Source organism: Anopheles aquasalis, chromosome 2 (genome assembly GCF_943734665.1).
Source record: "Anopheles aquasalis chromosome 2, idAnoAquaMG_Q_19, whole genome shotgun sequence".
Taxonomy (NCBI): Eukaryota; Metazoa; Arthropoda; class Insecta; order Diptera; family Culicidae; genus Anopheles; species Anopheles aquasalis.
The window spans coordinates 76,365,647-76,385,646 of record NC_064877.1 but is presented as its reverse complement, the minus strand read 5'-3'; the positions used below and the strand labels follow the sequence as shown (position 1 = coordinate 76,385,646).

The window sequence follows — 20,000 nt, the reverse complement described above, 5'->3', positions numbered from 1 at the left end:
CCAACACAAAACTCGCTCTCTCGCTCTCTCTCTATCTCTCTCCACGGAGAACCACAAAATAGCTCTCTCACCAACACTCGCAATACACACGTTGAGGCGAAGATAGCGAGAAAGAGGAAATCGAAGAAAAACAACGGGTTTTAGGGGTGTGTGTCCGCTGCACCCCTTTCGCCACCCCCGTACCCCCGGCCTCTGGCGTGTTTACTTTGGCCAACAGCCCGCATATCCTTCGCTCGTGTGGGACTATTCTGCTGTTCTGCTGATACGCCCCGGAAAAGCGAGGTTTTCCCTCTAGACAATTGTTTGCCAAACGAACGGAAAAACGTGCTGGAGGAAAGCTGCTTTTCAAAGGCTTGCTGCTGGTGGCAATGGCGTGGCGGTGCTGACTAGACCGGTCGCAGACAGCACAGAACAGAACAGACCGACGGCAAGAAGCGTGAAAGAAAAAGCTTCCACCAGACAGTCGTGGCTATTGTGTCGTCGCGTCACAGCAAAAGGGAAACCTTCCTCGTGGCGAACAAAAGCCCCGATCGGAGGAGGAAAATTAAAAATCATCCTTTTTCCACCCTGCAGGCGACGGATCCGGTTCCCCCCGGGTTTTCTTCCTTCTTCTGCAGGCGGCCTCCGTTGTGCTGCCGTGGCGCAGTTCAAAAGTTCGCCGATTTATGCAACCCAGTTATGCTGGTACTGCTTATGCTGCTGCTGCAGCGGTGGAAATGCACCGTTAACATTGCTTTATGACGACGCAGAGGCCACGAGACCGGGGCTACTAAAAGGATCAAACAGGACATGGGGCCGTGGGTCGTGTTTGATTGCAGCAAACACGGAGGAAAAGAAGCGAAAAGTTAACGCTTTTCCGAGGGAGCAACGATCCAAGACAGGCCTGCTGTGGAGTGTCGTTGACTTTTCGTGTGCGACGAGGGAGGGTCATTTGGAATTCAAAAAGCGTTCCGCACCACAACTTTCGTGTGAAATCGATAAATTATCGGATCCGTAGCGCGCGGTGGAGATAGTGCCGAGATGCAGCTGCTGCTGCTACTGCTTTGCATGATCGCCATTCGCCAACCCTTTTCCCCGCTGGTTGGAAAATTGATTTAATACTTATTTTCCACAAATCTGCACACAGTTGACCTCAGTTGGGAGGTCGCCCGACGGTCAGTGAATGCGAGGCCCAAAGACCACCCTGAACTAGCGTACGCCCCACCGGTGGAAAGGGCGGTTTTATGCTCCCCACCATCATATGTGTGCTTGCTCTCGTGGTGTGCGTGGTTTAGACCACCGAGAGCACCGCTCTATCTTGTCCCCATGCGCTGCGATGCTTGTTCTAAGTCTGTTCAGCCTCTCGCTCCCTAGCTGGCGTCGCACAAACACTGATGCCAATGCTGCTGCTGCTGCTGCAACATCAGCAGCCGGAAAGATCGCGTACCGCGCGAGCTCCCGTATACGTGAGCGGCCCAATTGCTATGTTGGGCATTGCCCGCGCACCCCATAATCATACCGCTTGGGGCGGGTGCGCTATGCTACCATCATAAAACAGCAACACATTCTATCGGCGGGCATCGAGCCGAGTGTGTGCCCTGCGATTGGGATTGTTGTTGATAGTGGGTTCAGCATAATTTCTCTTCTCCTCTCGCACTGCGGGTTGTAATGCCGTTTTGCCCTCGTGACACACGACACCGCGGGCACCAATGGGCGCGGGCTTGAATTATGCTGGCAAATTGTTATAGCTCCCCCTCCTGCTCACTTGATGGTCGATGCAGCAGTCGCCTTTTACAATGTCGTGTGAAATTGAAAACAGGGAAAAGCTGGTTTGTTGATGGCCGATCACGAGCGGGAGGAGTGATCGAGTAAATCGCAAATTAAACACGCAGCATAAGTGGATCGATTAATTAGAAAATCCTAATTCACTCCGCGCTAATCGAACAAACTATCGAGCTCTCCACCACTCAACGCTCGTTAGAGTGATGAATGATATCGAAATTAAATCGTGCAGGAAAATGGAACATTGAAAAACGAGAAACTTCCTCCCTTTTTAGGGGGTGGGAAACATAAAATCATTCCTGCACACGATACAGTTGGGCATGATTCATGTCAAAACGCTTACAGGCATCGAAAAATGCACACGTTGCGAGGGAAAAACTGTGCCACCAACCTGGCGGCGGTGCGGTAATGCTTTCTATGCTGCTAGCTACGAGATACAAAGACAAATCTCGTTCGCAGGCAGGTAGATGCCACAGATTACTATCGTTTACTTACCACCGTCTGTCTGTTATCGTGACAAGCGGGCATTGCGCGCACGGTATGTTGAGGAAGATGTGCAATCATCATCGCATGTAACTAAAGCATTGCAAATACTCACCTGGAAAAAAGAGAGAAAGGAAAAGAGAAAAAAGAGAGTGAGATAAAAAACGTTATTAGATTACGTTTCAATATTTAATTAGGTGTGATGTTTCTCCTCTCGCTTTCTGCTGCTGCTCCACCGTTTGCTTCTATCATTTCATTGACCAAACTTTCTATCATTCAACCCCTTGCGCCCCGAGGGTGCGCACTGAAGAGATGGCGAGATGAAGGCGACTGCGAGTGCGCTTCCAGCACGCAAGCCCCGCGGTAACATGATCGCTGGCCTGCCGCAGAGGGAGTCGTTAATGGAGTTAATTTATTATCGAAAGCTTACCCCCTCGCAGCCTTAAGCTTGGTGCGCGATATGCGTAATCTGGTGTCCAAGGGGTTGGAGGGTAGTTGTGCACCCCCAAAAGGTGGAGGGGGAAGGGGTGCGAGAGTGAGGCACTAGAGCTGTTAATTTGAAATCCAAACCCATCGTGCGATCAACTCACACGCACGATGATGATGGTGACGGCGTGCTAACGATGTCGACGAAATCGATCGGATCGCGCGACAAAATGGTGATTGTAGGGAGCAACAGCAGCAGCAGCACGGAACCCCCGGAGCAGCTCCCGGAGATCGGTATCGGGTGCCGCCATTAGAGTGACATTAGATGGCTGTCTGGCTTTTTGGCCGCAACTTGCCGCAGATCGCAGCTCGCGGCACTCTCTGGCACTCCAGCCGCAAGCACAGTCCTTGGCGCGATATGTTTGTCCAAACATTGACCAACTAAGCCGAGACGAGTTAGAGTGTACCGGGGGATCGTCGATCGGCCACACGGTTGACGTGATCGTCGCACGATAACGCGAAAAGTCGATCAATCATCCAGCGGACCGGGAGGGTCGGGCTGACAACAACTACTTCGTCCGCGGAGAGTTCGATCAAGTTCGATTCGAAGGACGCGATCAAACCGCGCGCGAACGAGGTGATGATGAAGTTAATTTTCTTGGCACCCCTGGTCGACCTTGGGAGCAAGTTTTTGATGAATTCCTTTGGCTTGCTTCAGTTTTGGCGGTTCGGTGGCGTGAAATGCGATTATATCGATCCGGAATGGCAAGCGATCTGGGAGATCAAACGCTCCGCTGAACCAGTTCTTTCGGTGTCTCTCTGTCTGCCTCTTCAGCAGGTGCTGGACACTCTGCTGGCCAGCTGGCCAACAACATTGATCGCAACATATCAGAGTGAAGTAGATCAGGAGGCATTGCGCGTCCGAAAAAGGTGGAAACGATCATCGCGCGACCTTTCAGCTCCAGGATTTATCACCCCCATACCAAAACACACATAAGCTCTGCACTGAGAGACACACGAAGTTTTGTCGTCTCGGCACATTATGGTTGCGCTCCATATTTGGGATCACGCGCTTCATCATCATTCAGCGTTGCCCCGAAAATGGCGCAGCAGCAGCAGCAACAGCGATGCAATAAAAACTGGCGGCGCAAAATTGGCGCGTAGCTTCGGACTCGAGCCACAAACATTCCCGGTAATTGCACTGCGCGCTTGACCGTTCCCTTGGGGCCAATTTATGATAACACAAAGCAAAAAAAAAAAAAGGCAGAATGAAGCGTCTGTACATTGCTGTGCCCGCGAGGGGAGCTTACTTTCCTCCGGGACGCGATTTCTTCAATTAATGATCCCCGTGGAACGACTGGTGGCGAGAAGATTGCTTTCGATCGAGAGACGCTCCATAATTGCTCTTCGCGGGGCGGCGTTCATCGCGCTAATGAAGCTGTGTGTCCAGAAGACCTTTCCGAGCGTACCGCTTTGCAACTCAAATCCAAATCTGCCTTGGAAAACCCGAATTTTCCCGTCCAAAAAATGCCCCTCGGGCGCCGCTTTGTGGTTGGAGTGTGTGCGCGTACCCTAGAGCGCGTGACTCTCGTAGCATAAAAAGGGTGAAAGGTGGCTTTGGATTAAATGCAAATTGACTTGATTCGAAGCAGACGTGGTGCAGTCCAAACACTGGGGCCACGAGGTGTGAATCCCGGGAGTGGACCCGGACTCGGACCCGGAACATGATCGATAACTGACCACCACACGGAGGGAGGGAGCACGCATAATGTGTCCGGTCCGGGGTTCTGGCCCCCCAGGCCAGGCCAGACTAGTCCCGAGCCCCGAGTGAGTCGTGACCAAGAGCTTTCCATTTCATCCTTCCCCAGGAATCGCGGGGTCCACGGTTCGTCTTGACATTTCGCTCGCTTTACAGCTCGCGGTGGATGAATAATCTTTTTCCACCTCTCCCCCCTTCTGTTCCCTGTGGTGGAGGGGTTGGAATATTTTACGAATAACACACTTTGGAGATAGAGAGCAGCAGCGCGAGAGCAGAGCAGTGTCTCACCTCGAGGTGTCGCGGCGCGTGCATGCAGCTGCATACTACAGTCGCCAAATCGTGGCAAATTTCCCGCGAGTTTTGTCATGAAATATGCATTCTGACGCTTCTTCTTCTTCTTCCTCTTTTTTTCTATCTCTTCTTGAGGTCGTGCCTTTCTTCAGCCGCTCGGCAAGAGGACTCGCTCGCGTTGTAAGTCACGGTTCGGAACAAGCGGGTGAACCACGCGCGCGACAAAGTCGACACGGCGCTCGTGGCACGTTCCACGTCGCCCCAGAGGTGCGCGGAGGATGACATGGTATGGAAATTGTCGACATCAGTATCCCATTCCGCCCCTTCCATCACGCGCCAACCATGACATGTTGTCGGAGGTAATCGTAATCTCGCTACATTTACTAGTTATGTTTCACACTCCTCCCTTTTTCCTTCACGCTACCCCGACCACCGCACGACCAAGTGAGGCGCAAGAATTTGAATTTTCCGCACCATTAGGCAGGACGAGAAAGATCCGCTTTCGCGCAAGCCGCCAAGTGATGCCGCCCCGGTGGAGATGGAGTCAGCGTTGATGGCGCGCGCAAAACATTGAATCAGAGCAGCAAACACAGCAGACGCTTGGCTGCGAGCAAGAGAGGCGCAGACAAGGGCTTGCTGGCACTAAGCACAAAGATAACTCGAACACCTTGGCAGCACCTCAACTGGTGACCTCTCGCAGGCGACCCGATAGAAGGTATGCGAGGGCACTCCTCAGGGTCACCATCACCGGCACCCATTACGTGAGGTTCCTTTTGAATAATTAATACCAGCAAGACCACCGCGAGATGCATCCCGTGAGACGATTCTCGAGCCGATCATTAGGAAACCATTAACCAGGGCACAAGCTCCGCGGTGCGGTCATCGAAAGATTGATCGATCAGAGAGGAGCGACGCGCGCCGTAAGGGCTAACTCATTGTTTCATTAACCTCCAGGGTCCAAGGGAGTGGACACACACGTGCACCCCATCCGCGGTGATTAAGCAAATGTTTGTCTTGCCTTCTCCATGATGCAAACAGGCCGCGAGTACACAGCCTACCTCGCTATGACTTCATCGACGATACGTACTCTGCTGAAGTTCGTGATCCTGTGATCTTCCACCATGATCTTCCCCGACGCGCGCGCACTCTATTCTCGGCGCACGCCTTTCGCTGTTGTGTGGTTCGTGTGTGCCAGGGTCCCCAGAGGACCGGAGCAGCGCGAATTCGTGCGGAAAGGTGATGGTGATGGTGGGTTCCGTGGCATTTGTCATCTGTCGCGATGGCGATGTGTGCCAAAATTAGCATTTCATATATGCCATATCTCCTCGGCCTTTCTCTGATCCTCTGCTTCTTCTTCTCTTATTTCTCTCTTCACTACGGACCCCCTGTGAGGTAAGTGTGCGCATTCGGGGGGTATACTGTGTACCGTTCCGCGGTTGTGGCCGGATTCATGCAAATTCCCCACTCGCAGGAACGAGCGGAACGTCCAATTTCTGTGGCACTGAGTCACCCTGGGCTTCATTATCAGATGCTGGTGTACGGATCTTATTGCTCTCGCTTGACTTCTCGTTATAAGATTCGTTGCAAGACAGCGAACGAGGCACGTGGAGCATGTCTTCCTTTCCACCGAGAAAAGAAGAAGCGACGTTGGTTATCATATTACAAAGGCTGCCACTTGCCGACATTAGAACATCAGGTGCATCACCCGCTGGGAACGTGTAGCAGCGGGAGTTTGTAATCTACGAGTATCCGCCGTGGTCTCCATGGTTCGATCCGATCGAATCAACTTCGAAGCGACAAATGAATTTGTTTCACTTTGACGCCAAGACGTGGCAGATACTCGCGACTGGTAGTAGAATAGACGGAGTAGCAGCGGGAGCGAGCGTAATAAGATTTCAATCGAGTGAACCCTCGAGCTGTCTACCGTTCGTGTTCGTGTTCGATGAGAGATGGATTAATTTGAAGCCAGACGGGGGTTTTTTGATTAATTTTCAACGCCGTCGCCACCGTGTTAGTGGCTGATCGGAAAAAACGACCTGACGACCTACGGGGTAATATGGTGCAGAGTATGTTGGAGATTGTTGGAGAAAATTGCGCTCCCATCCACCCACACACTAATAGGGTTAACAACCAACCATGTAACGTACCCCGGGTGCCTGTCCTGTAGCGGAGGGAAAATGTCTTTTCAATCTGCACTCGCTGGAGGCGCGCGACCAGCAATGTTTTCATATTTTTATGATATCCCAGAGAGAGAGATTATATCCCTCGGAACGTTCATTTCAATTCCAGACCGCGGGAAATCGTGGATTGGATTGTTTGCACCCTCGCCACTGCACTGCACCGCGGCTCTAAAAACCGGGGCTGTGGTTTATCTCTCCCGCTCTCCAGGGGATGCTCTCGAGCACGAAACTAGGTCGCAACGTGCCTAGGCTGCTGCTGCTGCTGCCACTGCTTCGTCCAATGCGTTTCCGGAAGGAATGCCAGGAATTGATGAGTACACGCTCTGTGGAAACGAATGACAAACGAGCGAGTGTGTCTGTCGAGTGATGTTTATGCGCGCCAGTACAACCACTGTACGGTATGAGAAATCTGCAAAAGCAATCACTGTCCGGACCAGTGATCTGAACAGCGTGTCGGCCTTGCCACCGAGGCAGCAACGGCAACTCGGTGTCCCACGAGACCCGGCCTCAGTGGAGAAGGAACGACCGGCTAATAAACGGTAATGATGCACCGATAAAATGCATTCGCCAGCTCGCGACCTCACGGATGGTAACTACATTTGTAGTTTCGCTTCAAAACACCGAGAAGCGGCGCATGGATTTAAATTCGAGCCGCGCATCGCGTCGATCGCATAGATCATAATCATATCTTGAGCGTGATGGCGCTGGCGAGGCGTTACAACGCGCGTTCGTGAGAGAACGGTGAACTTTGGCCAGGATTTCGCGGGGGGCGTTTACCGACATTGTATTGTCGCTCCCGCTAGTAGCCCTAGGGCTCTAGGTCTCGACATTCGCCGACGAATTAATGGTGCCAAAGGGCTCTGACAAATGAGACTGCCGCTGATGATGATGATGATGCCGATAATGTCTCAATTTTCAGCGGCTATCGGCGAGGTTAAAAAAAAGGGCGTGAAGATACCGGGGAACCAGTTCCGCTATGCGAGGAATGCAACTGCAGTTCAGGGCCGGACGTCAGTTCGAATACTTGCCTCATTCATCAGACTCCACACGAGACTGGAAGGGGGTAGTTTCCGGTGACATAGAGCGATTTGTACCAGAACTGTTGTTCAACATTTCCTCCCCCATTCCCCCGCGCGTGATCGTACAACCGAGCCTGTCTGGGGATTATCGGAACCGGGTTTCCAGTGACACAACTGAATACCGAGAACCGAACCGAACTGCCGCCCCGGGGGGGGGGGCGGTGTGTGAGGTAAATCTGGCTTATGTAATGCTTATCGAGCTGCATCAGACAACTACCGAAGGCTACTCCCTCCCTTCTCCTCCTCGTCATCCCCCCCCCCCCCCTGGGGAACGAGACAAGTGACAACTGTGATGTGTCGTCAATAGGTGACAGTCTGAAAAATGTTGGCAACACTCCAACAACGTTGTCTGTCTGTCTCCGGTGGTCTGTCTGAGGGTAAAAATTGAATGTTCGAGAGTCCGTACTACCGCCATCGCTTCGGCCATCGATAGCCATCAATACACCACACGGCCACAAGGCTGCTACTTTCACCATCCACCCTTGTTCCCGAGAGGGGGATGATGTCCGAACATCGGTACATCTCTCAGCGGAACAATCAGCAACAGGTCATCGCCGTCGTAAGCCAATGGCTGGCTGGCTGGCTCGGCAGGTTAAGATGGACACAGGAATTGGCGATTAAATTGTATTTATAAAATTGAAGCCCATTATATCGAACAATCTTGATGGGCTGGGATGCAGGAGTTTCTGCAGGGTTATCGGAGGCAAGCTATTTTCGAACAATTGCGCCCGACGTAACTTGTGACAAGCGCTCTTCAGGAAGTTGGGACTCGGCCCCGGACCGGAGTTTGCGTTATCGGAAGTTAGGCCTCCAGTGGTCACCAGAAGGCAGCAGCAGCAGCAGCAGCAGCAGCACCAGGGACCTAATAAGCGTCAAATCGTCGACATCCGACGATTATCTGCATCCAATGGTGGCTGCACTGTTTGGCGAAAGTAACGACTAGGTGGCTCCCTTGAGCCTCCCAAGGGTCGCCGTTGCCGCCGTGAAAGTTGTCGGGATGGCGGGATGGATTTAATTGAGCCCACTAGCAGCCGCCCCCCTGATTAGTTTGGGTCACAAGCACTTATCGCTCTTGGAATCACCGTTTTCCTGCGAGATGCAGCAGCAAAAAGGGAAATGAGGTAATACTTCTGCTGTAGCTCTAGGTTGCCTTATCACGCCGCGAGGAGAAGCTGTTGATGGCATTAAGGCGCGTTAAGCGATGCACTGATTTCCAGTAGTGCACAAGAGCGAGTCTTCTACTGTGCCATTACTATCTAACTCCAGCACATGTCATCACGCTCCTCCCGAACGATCGCTCGGTAACGACAGGACGAGTTAAGGAAATACAATTAAGAAATGCAATTCTCGACTCCACCATCGTCGTGACTAACTGCCGTCGTGTGTCGTTCAATTGAGCGACTCACATGTATCTCCAAGCACTTCAAGCACACGACTGGTTTAATGGAGTTTGCAGAAGAAAAATGGCAGTTAATCTAGTGCGTAGGGTGCATGCACATTAAGGGCTGGCAGTGGCTTACGTCGATACCGGGTCCAGGGCCAGGCATGACGGCCTGCAGGTATAGGAATATCACCGAGGCTGCAAACAAGTGGGTCGATGGCTTGTAGGACCGTGAACCATGGCGATGGTGGTGCTAATGCACGCTAATCGTCAACAGTTGGGGACAGGTGGCTCTAGAGCTGGACGCATAAACCACCAGCTGTCGTTGGGCAGCGCAACCGAAGCGCGATAGAATATGAATGAATTCAAAAGCGAGCAACGCAAAAATTCCATCGCTAACAATCTGGCTTCCTGGACACTAAATCAATCCATCGCCTGAGATTGCGCGGAGATCAGCTCAGGTGGCAATCCTGCGGCACTCGACGGGAGTGAGAGGAGAGAGGGGCGCTTAGGCGTTAATAGAACTGTTTGCCGGGAACGTTCGAGAGTTGCAAAATATTTACCCCAAAAAGCCTCCCAGCGAGCGAGTGTCAATTGAAGCCATTCAAGCGCCGACCTTCCGCCGTGGGCTGCCGGTGCAGCTGGCCATCGTTCGAGATGGGGATTATTATGCTTCGAAACGGGTCAAAATATTTGCTCACCCACCCAGTGGCCGAACAAACTGACAAAGCCCGAGTGAACGCCTGCATCAAACACCTCGAGTCGAGCGCCTTAGCGAGTTTGAATAAATAAATGTTTGAATTACTTATTACATTCACAAGAGGCACAGGCGTCATGAGTTCAATCACGGTACCCAGAGGATCACAGTGTGTTGCCAGCTGGCCAATTCGCATCCCATCGTGCACTGTTTGAATTGACACAATTTGCTTCATTGATTCCACATCTTGTAATGTATTAGCAGCACGAGCAGCACGCAGAGACTGCGTGCGTGCGTTCTACTTCATCATCTTCGTCATTCTCGTCTCGGCGCACCATCAACATGGCGTAGTAGGACAAACCAGTAGCACATCTCAAAAGGCACGCCAATCATCGAGTTTTGTGCAGCAGCAACACATTCACACCAAACCGATCCCATGGCCCCATTTTCCCGGGTGCGGACATAGAAGGGCTAAGGGGGCCAGGATGATACATGTACCCGGTTTTCCCCCACCGCACGCACGTTCTGGTCCATGTTTCTGGTCCGGCCTTCGTCGGTTAGCGACAGCATAACTCATCGATAGCTATCAACTGCGCTGCGCTGCACTGTGCTCTGTTGTTCCGGAGAGACTTGGAGCATCTTGAAGCATTACGTCCTTGTGGACAAGATGGACCCCGACCGACTGACAAAGCGCAATCGAGGGGAAACTCGTTACCAGAAGCGAAGCGACCCGTTAGTGACATTATCACAGACGCAGTACATCGTGCCATTTGATCTTGGATCTGCGGTGGAGTGGTGAGCAAACAGCAGCATCAGCATCAGCAGCAGCATCGTCAGCAGCAGCACAATGCGCACTTCGACAAAGGAATGCAACATGCGAACGAATGCTGCGTTGTGTGCAGTATCTACTCCTGCTGTTCCTGGCGACGACGACAAGGCAACTTGAGATGCCCGTTTATGGAGAGGAGGGCCTGCCAGTGAGCGAGCGAGCGAGCGGTTGCCTTGTCTAACGCGCTGACCATTTAATGAGGGCCCGAAAGGGTGCCAGCCACGGGTGGATATATCATAGATGGAAGGGGGGCAGGTATGCGCGAAAACTATGCGCCAACCGACCGGAGTGCCGCACGGCCGAACCAATCGCGACCGCGACCGTCGTCGTCGTCGCCGTCGCCAATCGGCTGCAGGTATGATGCGAATCGATCAATGACATTTATGGCCGGATACAGTGCCTTTGTACTTATCGGCGCAATGGAAGCCAGGGGTGGCACCGGGGACGGACGCAGCATTCCACAGACCTTCGGCCAATCCACAGTTTGATGCTTGCGAGGCGATGAGGTGCATTATGCGAAACTGATGCTGCCTCAGCAACCTATTTCTGGTGACATGTCCGACCAGTAACAGAGCCCTCAGGGCAGGCAGCGGCGTGTTTCTCGAGTAAAAGTTGTTTCTATGGTCCAAGGGGGTGGGGCCGACGTGTGGTCAGTTTTTGTTGCAGTCTTTTACGTCCGATCGGTTTGTGTCACTGGCGAAGTAGAAATTGTGAACAGACAGACAGTGGATCCACATTTTATCACTTGTGTGCAGATCATTGCACTGTGATGATGATCACGATGATGGGATATGATTATGTAAACGGATGTTTAATTTTTTTGTGTTTTTACTGTCGAGAAGCATAACGGAATCGATTGATTATGCTCGACTCAGAGTGATTGCAGCAAATTTATGACAAAAATATGTTTTTTTTTCGAGCCTTTTACGTTCCTTTTTCAAGTGTTTTGATTGGCAATTGGAGTATTTTTAGTTTAAATTACGAAACATTAAAGGGGTCCATCGCTCGGAACCGGTCGGAATGATGATATGACATTATAATGCGAATGCCAGCCAGTACCTTCGTGAAAGCCACTTGAAGATGGATAGCGAGATGCGAGGTTAAAGAGATTTCTGTTACATCACCAACAACCATTCCACGAGCGTTCTGGCTCCGGATGAGCAACCTCCGGCACTTCTCCGTTGATATATTGCGATGCAGCGTCTATTCTTAGCTAGCCAGATGGTTTTGCGGTCTGCAGAGCGATGATCTGAATAACACAATTTGGAGTTTCATAACTTCACCTTCTCCATCGTGTGCATCTCGATTAGTCATCATTTTTTGAGTCAGTTCAAATTGAAAGATTTGCCACAGCACACGCTCTGTCAAAACACATGCCACAGCTCTCTGTGTAAACGGCAATTGGCCATCGTGCGATCGGTTCGTCCAAGACCACGCACGAGCTCAAAGGGTGCATTCGGACGGCAGGGTATCAATCTATTGACGTTTTGTTGAATAAATTAATCACGATGTTTGCTTGTTATCATCATCATGCCGGCATACCGGCAACATACTCGAATGCGATGCGTTTTATGATGCCGATCCGCCATATCTGAAGGCCACATGAACTGCGCGTGGCTGGCGATGGCAGCAGCAGCAGCAGCTGCTGTTCATGGCGAGCGACATACACTCACAGCGACACGACGACTTACAATGTTTGTCGGCAGTAAAAAGCTACAGACTCCGACCGCGCCGGGTAGGGGGTTAAAATCATAGCTTTGGTGTGTCAAGCAGATAGATCAAGCATCGATAGTGCCGCCTATCCGTGCCGAGTGGCTCGCAAACCAACAACAACACCGATCAGCATCATCGGTTAGACCTGGCGATGGCGTACAGCGACAATGACAATGATAGTAGGAGCTCGCGCGATTTTCGCACCGTCATCGACGGTAATGCCAAGTGTGCGGTGGAGTACTATTTTGACAAACAACCCAACAGCACGTTGAGTAGCTCTTGCGCATAACGCCACAACCAAGGCAGCCAAGGTAGAGTTCAGCGCGAGGTCCACAAAAGGTCCTTGAGGGCGGAACCGGGGCAACTATTTGCACGAAGCATCGCAGCGCAACGCAGCACATTCGGAATGCAGGCCACCATTTGAACCAATTTGATCTGGCGTCGCTACCGGCGGCCATTCGCTCAGGCTCAGGGATCGTCGTATTCGTATGCGAGGTGCTGATTGATTGAAATTTCAAATTTCCACCCCCCCCCCCCTTCCGCCCCCTTTGGGAGATCGAAAGCTCAAGCCAAGAGCCTGGCGTCGTGGCTCAATCAGTCTTCATTACGCTCACGATCGGGCGGTGGTGACCGGAGCGCAATTTCGCGGTCGATTGGCGTGGTGGCATTGGTCTATGGCGCGATCTTTTGGCATTTTCTGCCAAGCTGAGCTCTATTTGCAGACCGCGGAGTTAGTTATGCAGAGCAGAGCAGCCGGGTATGATTTGCATGCTAGCCTCCAATTGCGACGAGGTCGAGTCGTGCAATGAAGGTGAATGAGCTAGTTTAACATTTTGCTCAAGTTTTTTTTCCGTTGCCAACATCATGGACATCCAAGTTCTGGATTCTCAAAGTGCGGTGTCTCTTCAGAGTCTAGAGGATGTCTCTTGAAGCCTCCACACCTGTTGGCCTCCAGTGAGCGAGTGAAGATCCTTCACTTCACGGTTCCAATTTGCATCGAAAACGGGGGGAAGGCCATTCCATAATTCAAGAGTCCAATTTGAAATGAGCCAAGTAGCAACACATCACCCTAATTGCAGCATATGGTGGAAGCAGCTGAGGGGGGCACCTGTGTCGCTTGCCTCTTCTTGCCGGTTTTTATTATGGCAACGCCACTGCCAGAGGGCACACAAAGTGCAAGGTCAATGTGATGCGCGGTTTTTTTACGGCTCACTGCATATTGACCGATTACCGGTAAGCAGCCATCATTGAATGCCCCATTGCATTCGCCATCTCGTCTCCTTCTTCTTCTTCTTCACCATCGTCTCTTTCTCCTGGAGAACGCGATAGCTGATGCGTGATGAGATACGAAGCAATTGCAGAGAGGGAATTGCACGCGGGACTCGCGCCGTTGTCGCATTGACGATTTATGTGACATTCCTGTCGCTCCGTCCTCTCCTGTCGTGTGTTTTTTGTTTCCCATTTTTCATCGCTTTTGACATGTACTTGCCAAATGAACCGGTTCTTCCCGGGGGACGCGATGCACCACAAATTCGGGGTGAGAAAAATTCCCGCCAGTTTTTTTTTGTGGTCTCGGTGCTCGGTGCTGTTTGTATCGTATCCTCACATCTTCTCACATCACATCACACATTTGGACAGAGTGATGGTCAAAATGTGGAACCAGCAACAAGGATCAGGGGCGCAAATTATGCAACTCGAAGAAAATTGGCCTCCAATCCACCGTCGGAAGGCGAACAATCCTTAATAAGGACATTTGCTGTCCCGTTAAAGTGCTCGCGGTCGCGCTACGTTGTTTAATCATCCTCGTAATGGACGCCAACAAGTACTCATAACTGTCAAAAGTTGGTGAATTATTGGCCACAGCTTCCCCCCATCCTGCTGCCGTTCGCTTTCGCGATCCGCCATCGCGCCATCATAAAATGAAGATGTTGTTAATTTCGACATAATTTAAGTGCAATTTAATTTCCCAATCAACAGGACGACGGTGCGACGATGGACCGTTGTTTGCGAAAGAAGTCTAGGGCCCGACGGGCCCGAGATTGGTGTCATGTGCGGTCGATGCGCTCTCCATCCAATCGAACCCATCACCGCATCAGCATCCGTGGTTGGTGCATCCAGGCATCCCGAGCTCCAAGAGTTTGTGAAGGATCTCTTTCTTTATTGCCACCCTTCCTTGCCACGGCAGCCTTGCCTGTTGTTGCTCCGGTGGGACTTTTCGATTTCCTGCGCACAGCGTCGCGAACAGCGTGGTCGCGAAAGTTTTTTCTTTCTTTTTAATGAATCTTGACGGTCATTCCAATGCTCTGAAACAATGCACTGGTGGCTGTGTGTGCGCGTGTGTTTCTGCCCTCGGGGACACCCGGGTGATGGGTGTCTTAAAGTCACGGAAATTAAAAATTCCTTCCAGCAGCACCACGATGGTCGATGCCACAGCAAGCAAGCAAGCAAGCAAGTACCGCAAAACGCAATGAAACCATCCTTCATTTCCGCCATGCCAGGGCACGGGGAGACGAAGAGAGATGCGCGCGTCTCGTTGCTGGCCAGCTGACTGCCGTTCGCCGTGCCGTTCCTTTTTATCGAGCCAAGGCCGATGCGCAAAGATGGCCGGCAGAGATAACGGCGATTCGATTGTTCATAAATTTAGCAGAGGAGAGGAGTATGAGCAGTAAGTATCGCGGGGTGGTAGGGGGTGGCCTTACGGTGGGGAATTGCTGCCATTCACGGAACGCACTGGACGGAAAACAGGTTTCTTCCGCCATCCAGAGAAAGCAGCAGCAGCAGCATCAGCACCTTCAGCAATGTGCACGAGGAAGAACGGGGTTAAAACGGGGTCGCTGGCCACTGTGGTTCGGTTCGGACCCAGCAAATGGGTCGATTTAATTTGTTACCTTCGATGGACCACCACATGGACCGCAGCATAGAGACATATGCGCACCGCGTGCACATGATCGATCGTACCGAGCGTTCACGATTGATCTACAGACTCTCGCTGGTTCGCTTACACCAGCGCCAATGCGCTTACTGCGCCCTAATGTCGAAGCCAATCAATCAATCGTCATCGAGGGGGTTCGTGTGCGTGGTCAGCGCATTGGCAGACAGCAACATCAAACGCGACGAAGGCGATTGCGCGGCGTCATTTAATGGTTTTCAATGAAGTATTAACCTCATTGCAAATGTATTTTGCGAGCGAACGAGAAGGTCACCGCCACGACATGCAAGTACATTTTTCCAATTAAATGGGAGAGAGAGAGAGGGAGACGGAGAGACAGAGAGGGGGCAAAAGGTTCTATTGGGAACCGCTTTGGCCTAGATTTTGCTTGTCCATCCAGCTGTATCCACCCAAAAAAACACCTGTGCTGTTCCGACGCACAAGCACGCCACGCAGGTCAAGCGTGGCCGGAAAATCGATACTCTAACGAGGAAGAAAAACCTTTCCCGGGGGGAAAATCTTTACCTTCTCTCGCAATCTACGGACCAACAAAGTGAGACGAAGAAAAGGACATTAAAAGCGGGTGGGTAGGATGCGGAGCAAAAAAGCAATTCTTGCGCTGCCACGGTCCCATAAATCTTCGTTAGGTTTTGCGGGGTGGTGGAAAATTGTGTTACACTTCAGGATCGGAGCCTCCCAAACCGAGGAGGAAACGTTTGCTCGCTCGCCACTCGACCTCTTGGCCCGGAATGAAAGCGAAAAACGAAATTAAAATTTATTTCCTCTAAATCCGTTTCGTCCATTTCGTCCTTTCTCACGAGTGGGAAGCGAATGTTTAGTTGCCATTAGTCATTGTTTGGTCCCGGTGGTGGTTTTTTGGTAAACTGCAAATTGGAGTGGAGCTTGTGTTTCAGGCTAAAGAAACGGACAAAGCCGGTGCCACACGAATTATACGCGCTGTTTCCGCTTCCGCCGGTTGCCGGTGGGGATGAAATGCGCGGACAGGATAATTATGAAATCTGTCACTTGGTCGCACACTTGGTTGTTTCAAACAAAAGGCGAACCATGGAGTAGGTCGGACACAAATCGGTGTTGTTTGCTTCAGCGGAGCCGCGATTCGCTTGTGGAAAACTTCAAGAATGACACTTCCGGTGGTCCATTAAAAAAATATGTTGCCAACAATGCCGGGGCAAAGTTGTTTGACTAAGCTTTCTGAGTCTCGCTGTGTGAGTTGGTGTGCTTGGCGTGGCCGAAAAGTTTTGTGGCAAATAGCCGCGGGGCTTGCGAAACTCCTGATGGAAGTAGGTCAAATATGCGAGGAAACACGATTCTGAAGAAGCTTCTTAACAGAGTCACGTGCAGCCAGAAAAAAGGACAACCAAAAAGTACTCACGTTTGTTGACAGCTGACTGGAAAGACTCATGACCTGGTCCCGGGCGTCCGTTAGTTCACGCTTCAAACGACGCACCTCGGTCGCCTGACGCTCCTCCGTTGACCCGTAAAGGGATGATCCTCCGGACAGTAGCGATGCCTGGCTACCGTGTACTGTGGGAGAGAGAAAGAGGCGGTTAAAAAAAGTCGTAGTTAAGGACACTGGAGGCTTAAGGACATCCATTACACCTACCTTCATCGTTCTTTTTCGGGTAGGTCAACCGTGTTCCAGCATTAACGGCACTGCCGGTGTGCGTTGGTGAGAGTAGCCCAGCGAAACCACGTGCCGGTGGGGTAGGGGAGGTTGGTTGACTCCACGGTACCATCCCGTTGCCCGAATGGACCACCGTACCGACCGGCAGGCAGTAGTACGGTTCGATTTCCACGTCCGGACCACGGCTCAACATCGAGGGATACATTTTCTCCGATTTGGTCGATCTGATTGGCCGCAAAAGGGTAAAAAAAAACGGAGCATTAGAAGCAGAACGATGGCAGAACGCTGGAGCTACATGCTACTCGCGAGCTTCGCCGCAAGCCCGATGATCTCTACTGCTGCTAGGGGGTTTTCGGGAAGAAATTAGCTCCAAATGAGATGGTATGAGGGCATACGGTTAAAGGGAATGAGAGCCAAGAGCCAGTAGAGTAGAGACAGACAGAGGAAAAGGAAAGATGAAGAGCATGGACACGCTGCCGCGGTATGTATGCTGCGACGCATGCAAACATGCACATGGCAAGATGGCGCGAATCCGAAATGAACTCCCGCGCTTGTGTCTTCCACGGAACCGGCAGTCGTCGTCCCGGAGTCCAACACGGACTGCGTTGCCATAAGCGGCCAGCCACAAGCCAGCCGGCCAGTGGACCGAGAGGATAAATATTTAAATCGCAAACAGTTATTCAGATTTTGAACTCCCGCACCACCGGACGGACCCGGGGACCAACTTTGCGCTTTTGCGCGCTGGACACTTCACAGGATTTAGGCGCATAGAAGAAGCCATTCTCGGAGTGCCGGTTTGCCCAGGCCCCAATGTCTATAAATGGTCAGAACGCGCGCAGCGACTGCGATGGCATTTTGCAGCCGCAAACGTGACAGCCTGGGAAGCACTCGCGTGGTCAACCCGCTTGGCTACCGATCAACCGACCAGGGATCCCGGCCTCTGCCTGACAAACATCTCGTTCGCATTTATGATGTGACCATAAGCCGATGCCGATGCCGATGCCGTGATGCTGATGGGTGATCATCGAGCCTGGCTTATGCTGGGCTGCGCTTGTGTGTGCCTTCGCATGATACGTAAATAAGCGCCTCCAAATGGGCGAATAAATATTAAAGTGACGCGACATTTGTGCCGTTTGGCGACGACGACCAAAGACGTTTCTGTTCGGAGGACTACGAAGCGGTCAATATATGCAAACGAAAGCACACCGCTCGTGTGCACGCGGTGTGCTGCTCTGCCGGTAGGGATTATGCTTTTATGCGTTGCGAGGATGTTGTCTAATAGATTGGGAAAGAGCATCACGCCGGGCACGACCGGTGACGGAACTTTATGCGGGCGCTTCAATCACGAATCGAACGAACACTCGCCGCAGTTCCGCCTTGCAGTTGATGTCACTCTTCGGAACAATTCCAACAATCTGGTTGAATTGAATAACTCCTTTCATGCTCTGTGCCAAGGCTACTCCTCCTTAAGATGCCAACTATTTATCATTCCATGCGGAAAACGGAATCGAGTGAGAAGGAATTTGAAGCAAAATACCGTTCACTTCCGGCAATGCAGTGGTTGTTACATGGTTGATAGGATTTGCAAATCGAGCAAATCGTAGCGACGAACCATGTAATAAGCTTTTTTATGCTACTTTGTCATCTATGAACCAAGAGCCGATGGTCAGCAGACCGCACCAGTACTGTTTTATTGTTGCACACCACAATCCAAACCACAGGCAGCAACAGAGTGGTCGACTTAAAATCAGCAACAAACGAAGCTCAAGGATGGTTGCGCTCGATCCGGTTAGCCGTATCATGCGGATGCAGGCAGAAATACCGGGAACTATCATCAGGACACCCGTAAAGTAGGATAATATTTATCAGGCTCATAACTAATAGAGCAGAGCACAGAGAAAGAGCGCCGCTACGCTGCGCCGGGGAGCCGGCGAATGGCAATTTTAATTCCTTCCATTGTCATCCGGTGGAGAAGCGCAGCAGAAAACCCCCCCGCTTTCATGGTGCAATAACAAGGCAGTAAATTCAATTAAAAACTTTTCCATCTTATCGCCAACCAGCACCAACTGACAGTTGGTTCTGCCGGAGTGCACTCGTCAGGAGCAGCTTATTCGACGAGTGTCAGCACTTTTAAAGTCGGAAAAGCCTGAAGCAGCAGCAGCAGCAGCAACTAGAGCAGGATCCTTGTACCAATTGGAAGCAAAATCAACCATCATCAGGTCGAGTATCGATCTCGAGTTCGAAATCGAATCGAAAGCACTGTGGTATGTGTGTCACGCGGCACCGACTACACCGTAATTATCCTCCAGCGACCGTGGCTGCATAATTTACGCTCGTAGCCCCGGAATAGGCCACGCCGTATCGAACGGAACCAGATAACCAGGTGTCAAGGCCGAGGAAAAGGTGGCGTCCGCCCAGGGTCCTTATAATGACAGTCTGTCAATCGACTTAGGCTCGAATCAAATTGCAATGCGTAAGCAGAATGATGAGGACAGAGGGCGCGTGACTCCGCGGCTCTCCAAGGTACATGCATTAATTTTCAGATACTCGATGGGGAGCAAGGACAACAGCGACAGGGAGGGACAGGGGTTAGGCGGGGTGCTACACGATGCAAACGGGGGCGAAATGAGTTTTCCGTTTTCGTCAGGTACGCGCGGCGCACCATCGTTAGACATGCTATGAATGTTCATGGGATTTATCGATTGCCACATGCTGGAGGAACGGTACAAATGGTCCCGGTCTGTTCGTTCGTACGTTCGTGGGAATATGCTCGCTACGTGAGCACGCCGGCGTATTTTATAGGTTAATAACTATATCTACCTTGGAT

General features: G+C 51.5%; 1 protein-coding gene across 5 annotated transcripts in view; it reads right to left on the bottom strand.

Annotated features, from left to right (window-relative positions):
• Positions 1-20,000, bottom strand: part of LOC126573074 (protein sickie) — a 243,954-nt gene that overhangs the window by 55,601 nt on the left and 168,353 nt on the right. For 4 of the 5 annotated variants that reach the window (XM_050232905.1, XM_050232904.1, XM_050232906.1 and 1 more), the window contains 3 exons: positions 19,994-20,000; positions 17,153-17,397; positions 16,922-17,073 (listed from right to left, as the gene is read on the bottom strand). The exon at positions 19,994-20,000 is cut by the window's right edge and continues 20 nt beyond it. In XM_050232905.1, coding sequence (XP_050088862.1) covers positions 16,922-17,073; positions 17,153-17,397; positions 19,994-20,000 — 404 coding nt within the window. The remainder of the gene's footprint in view (positions 1-16,921; positions 17,074-17,152; positions 17,398-19,993) is intronic. The other variant, XM_050232908.1, reaches the window with a different exon arrangement.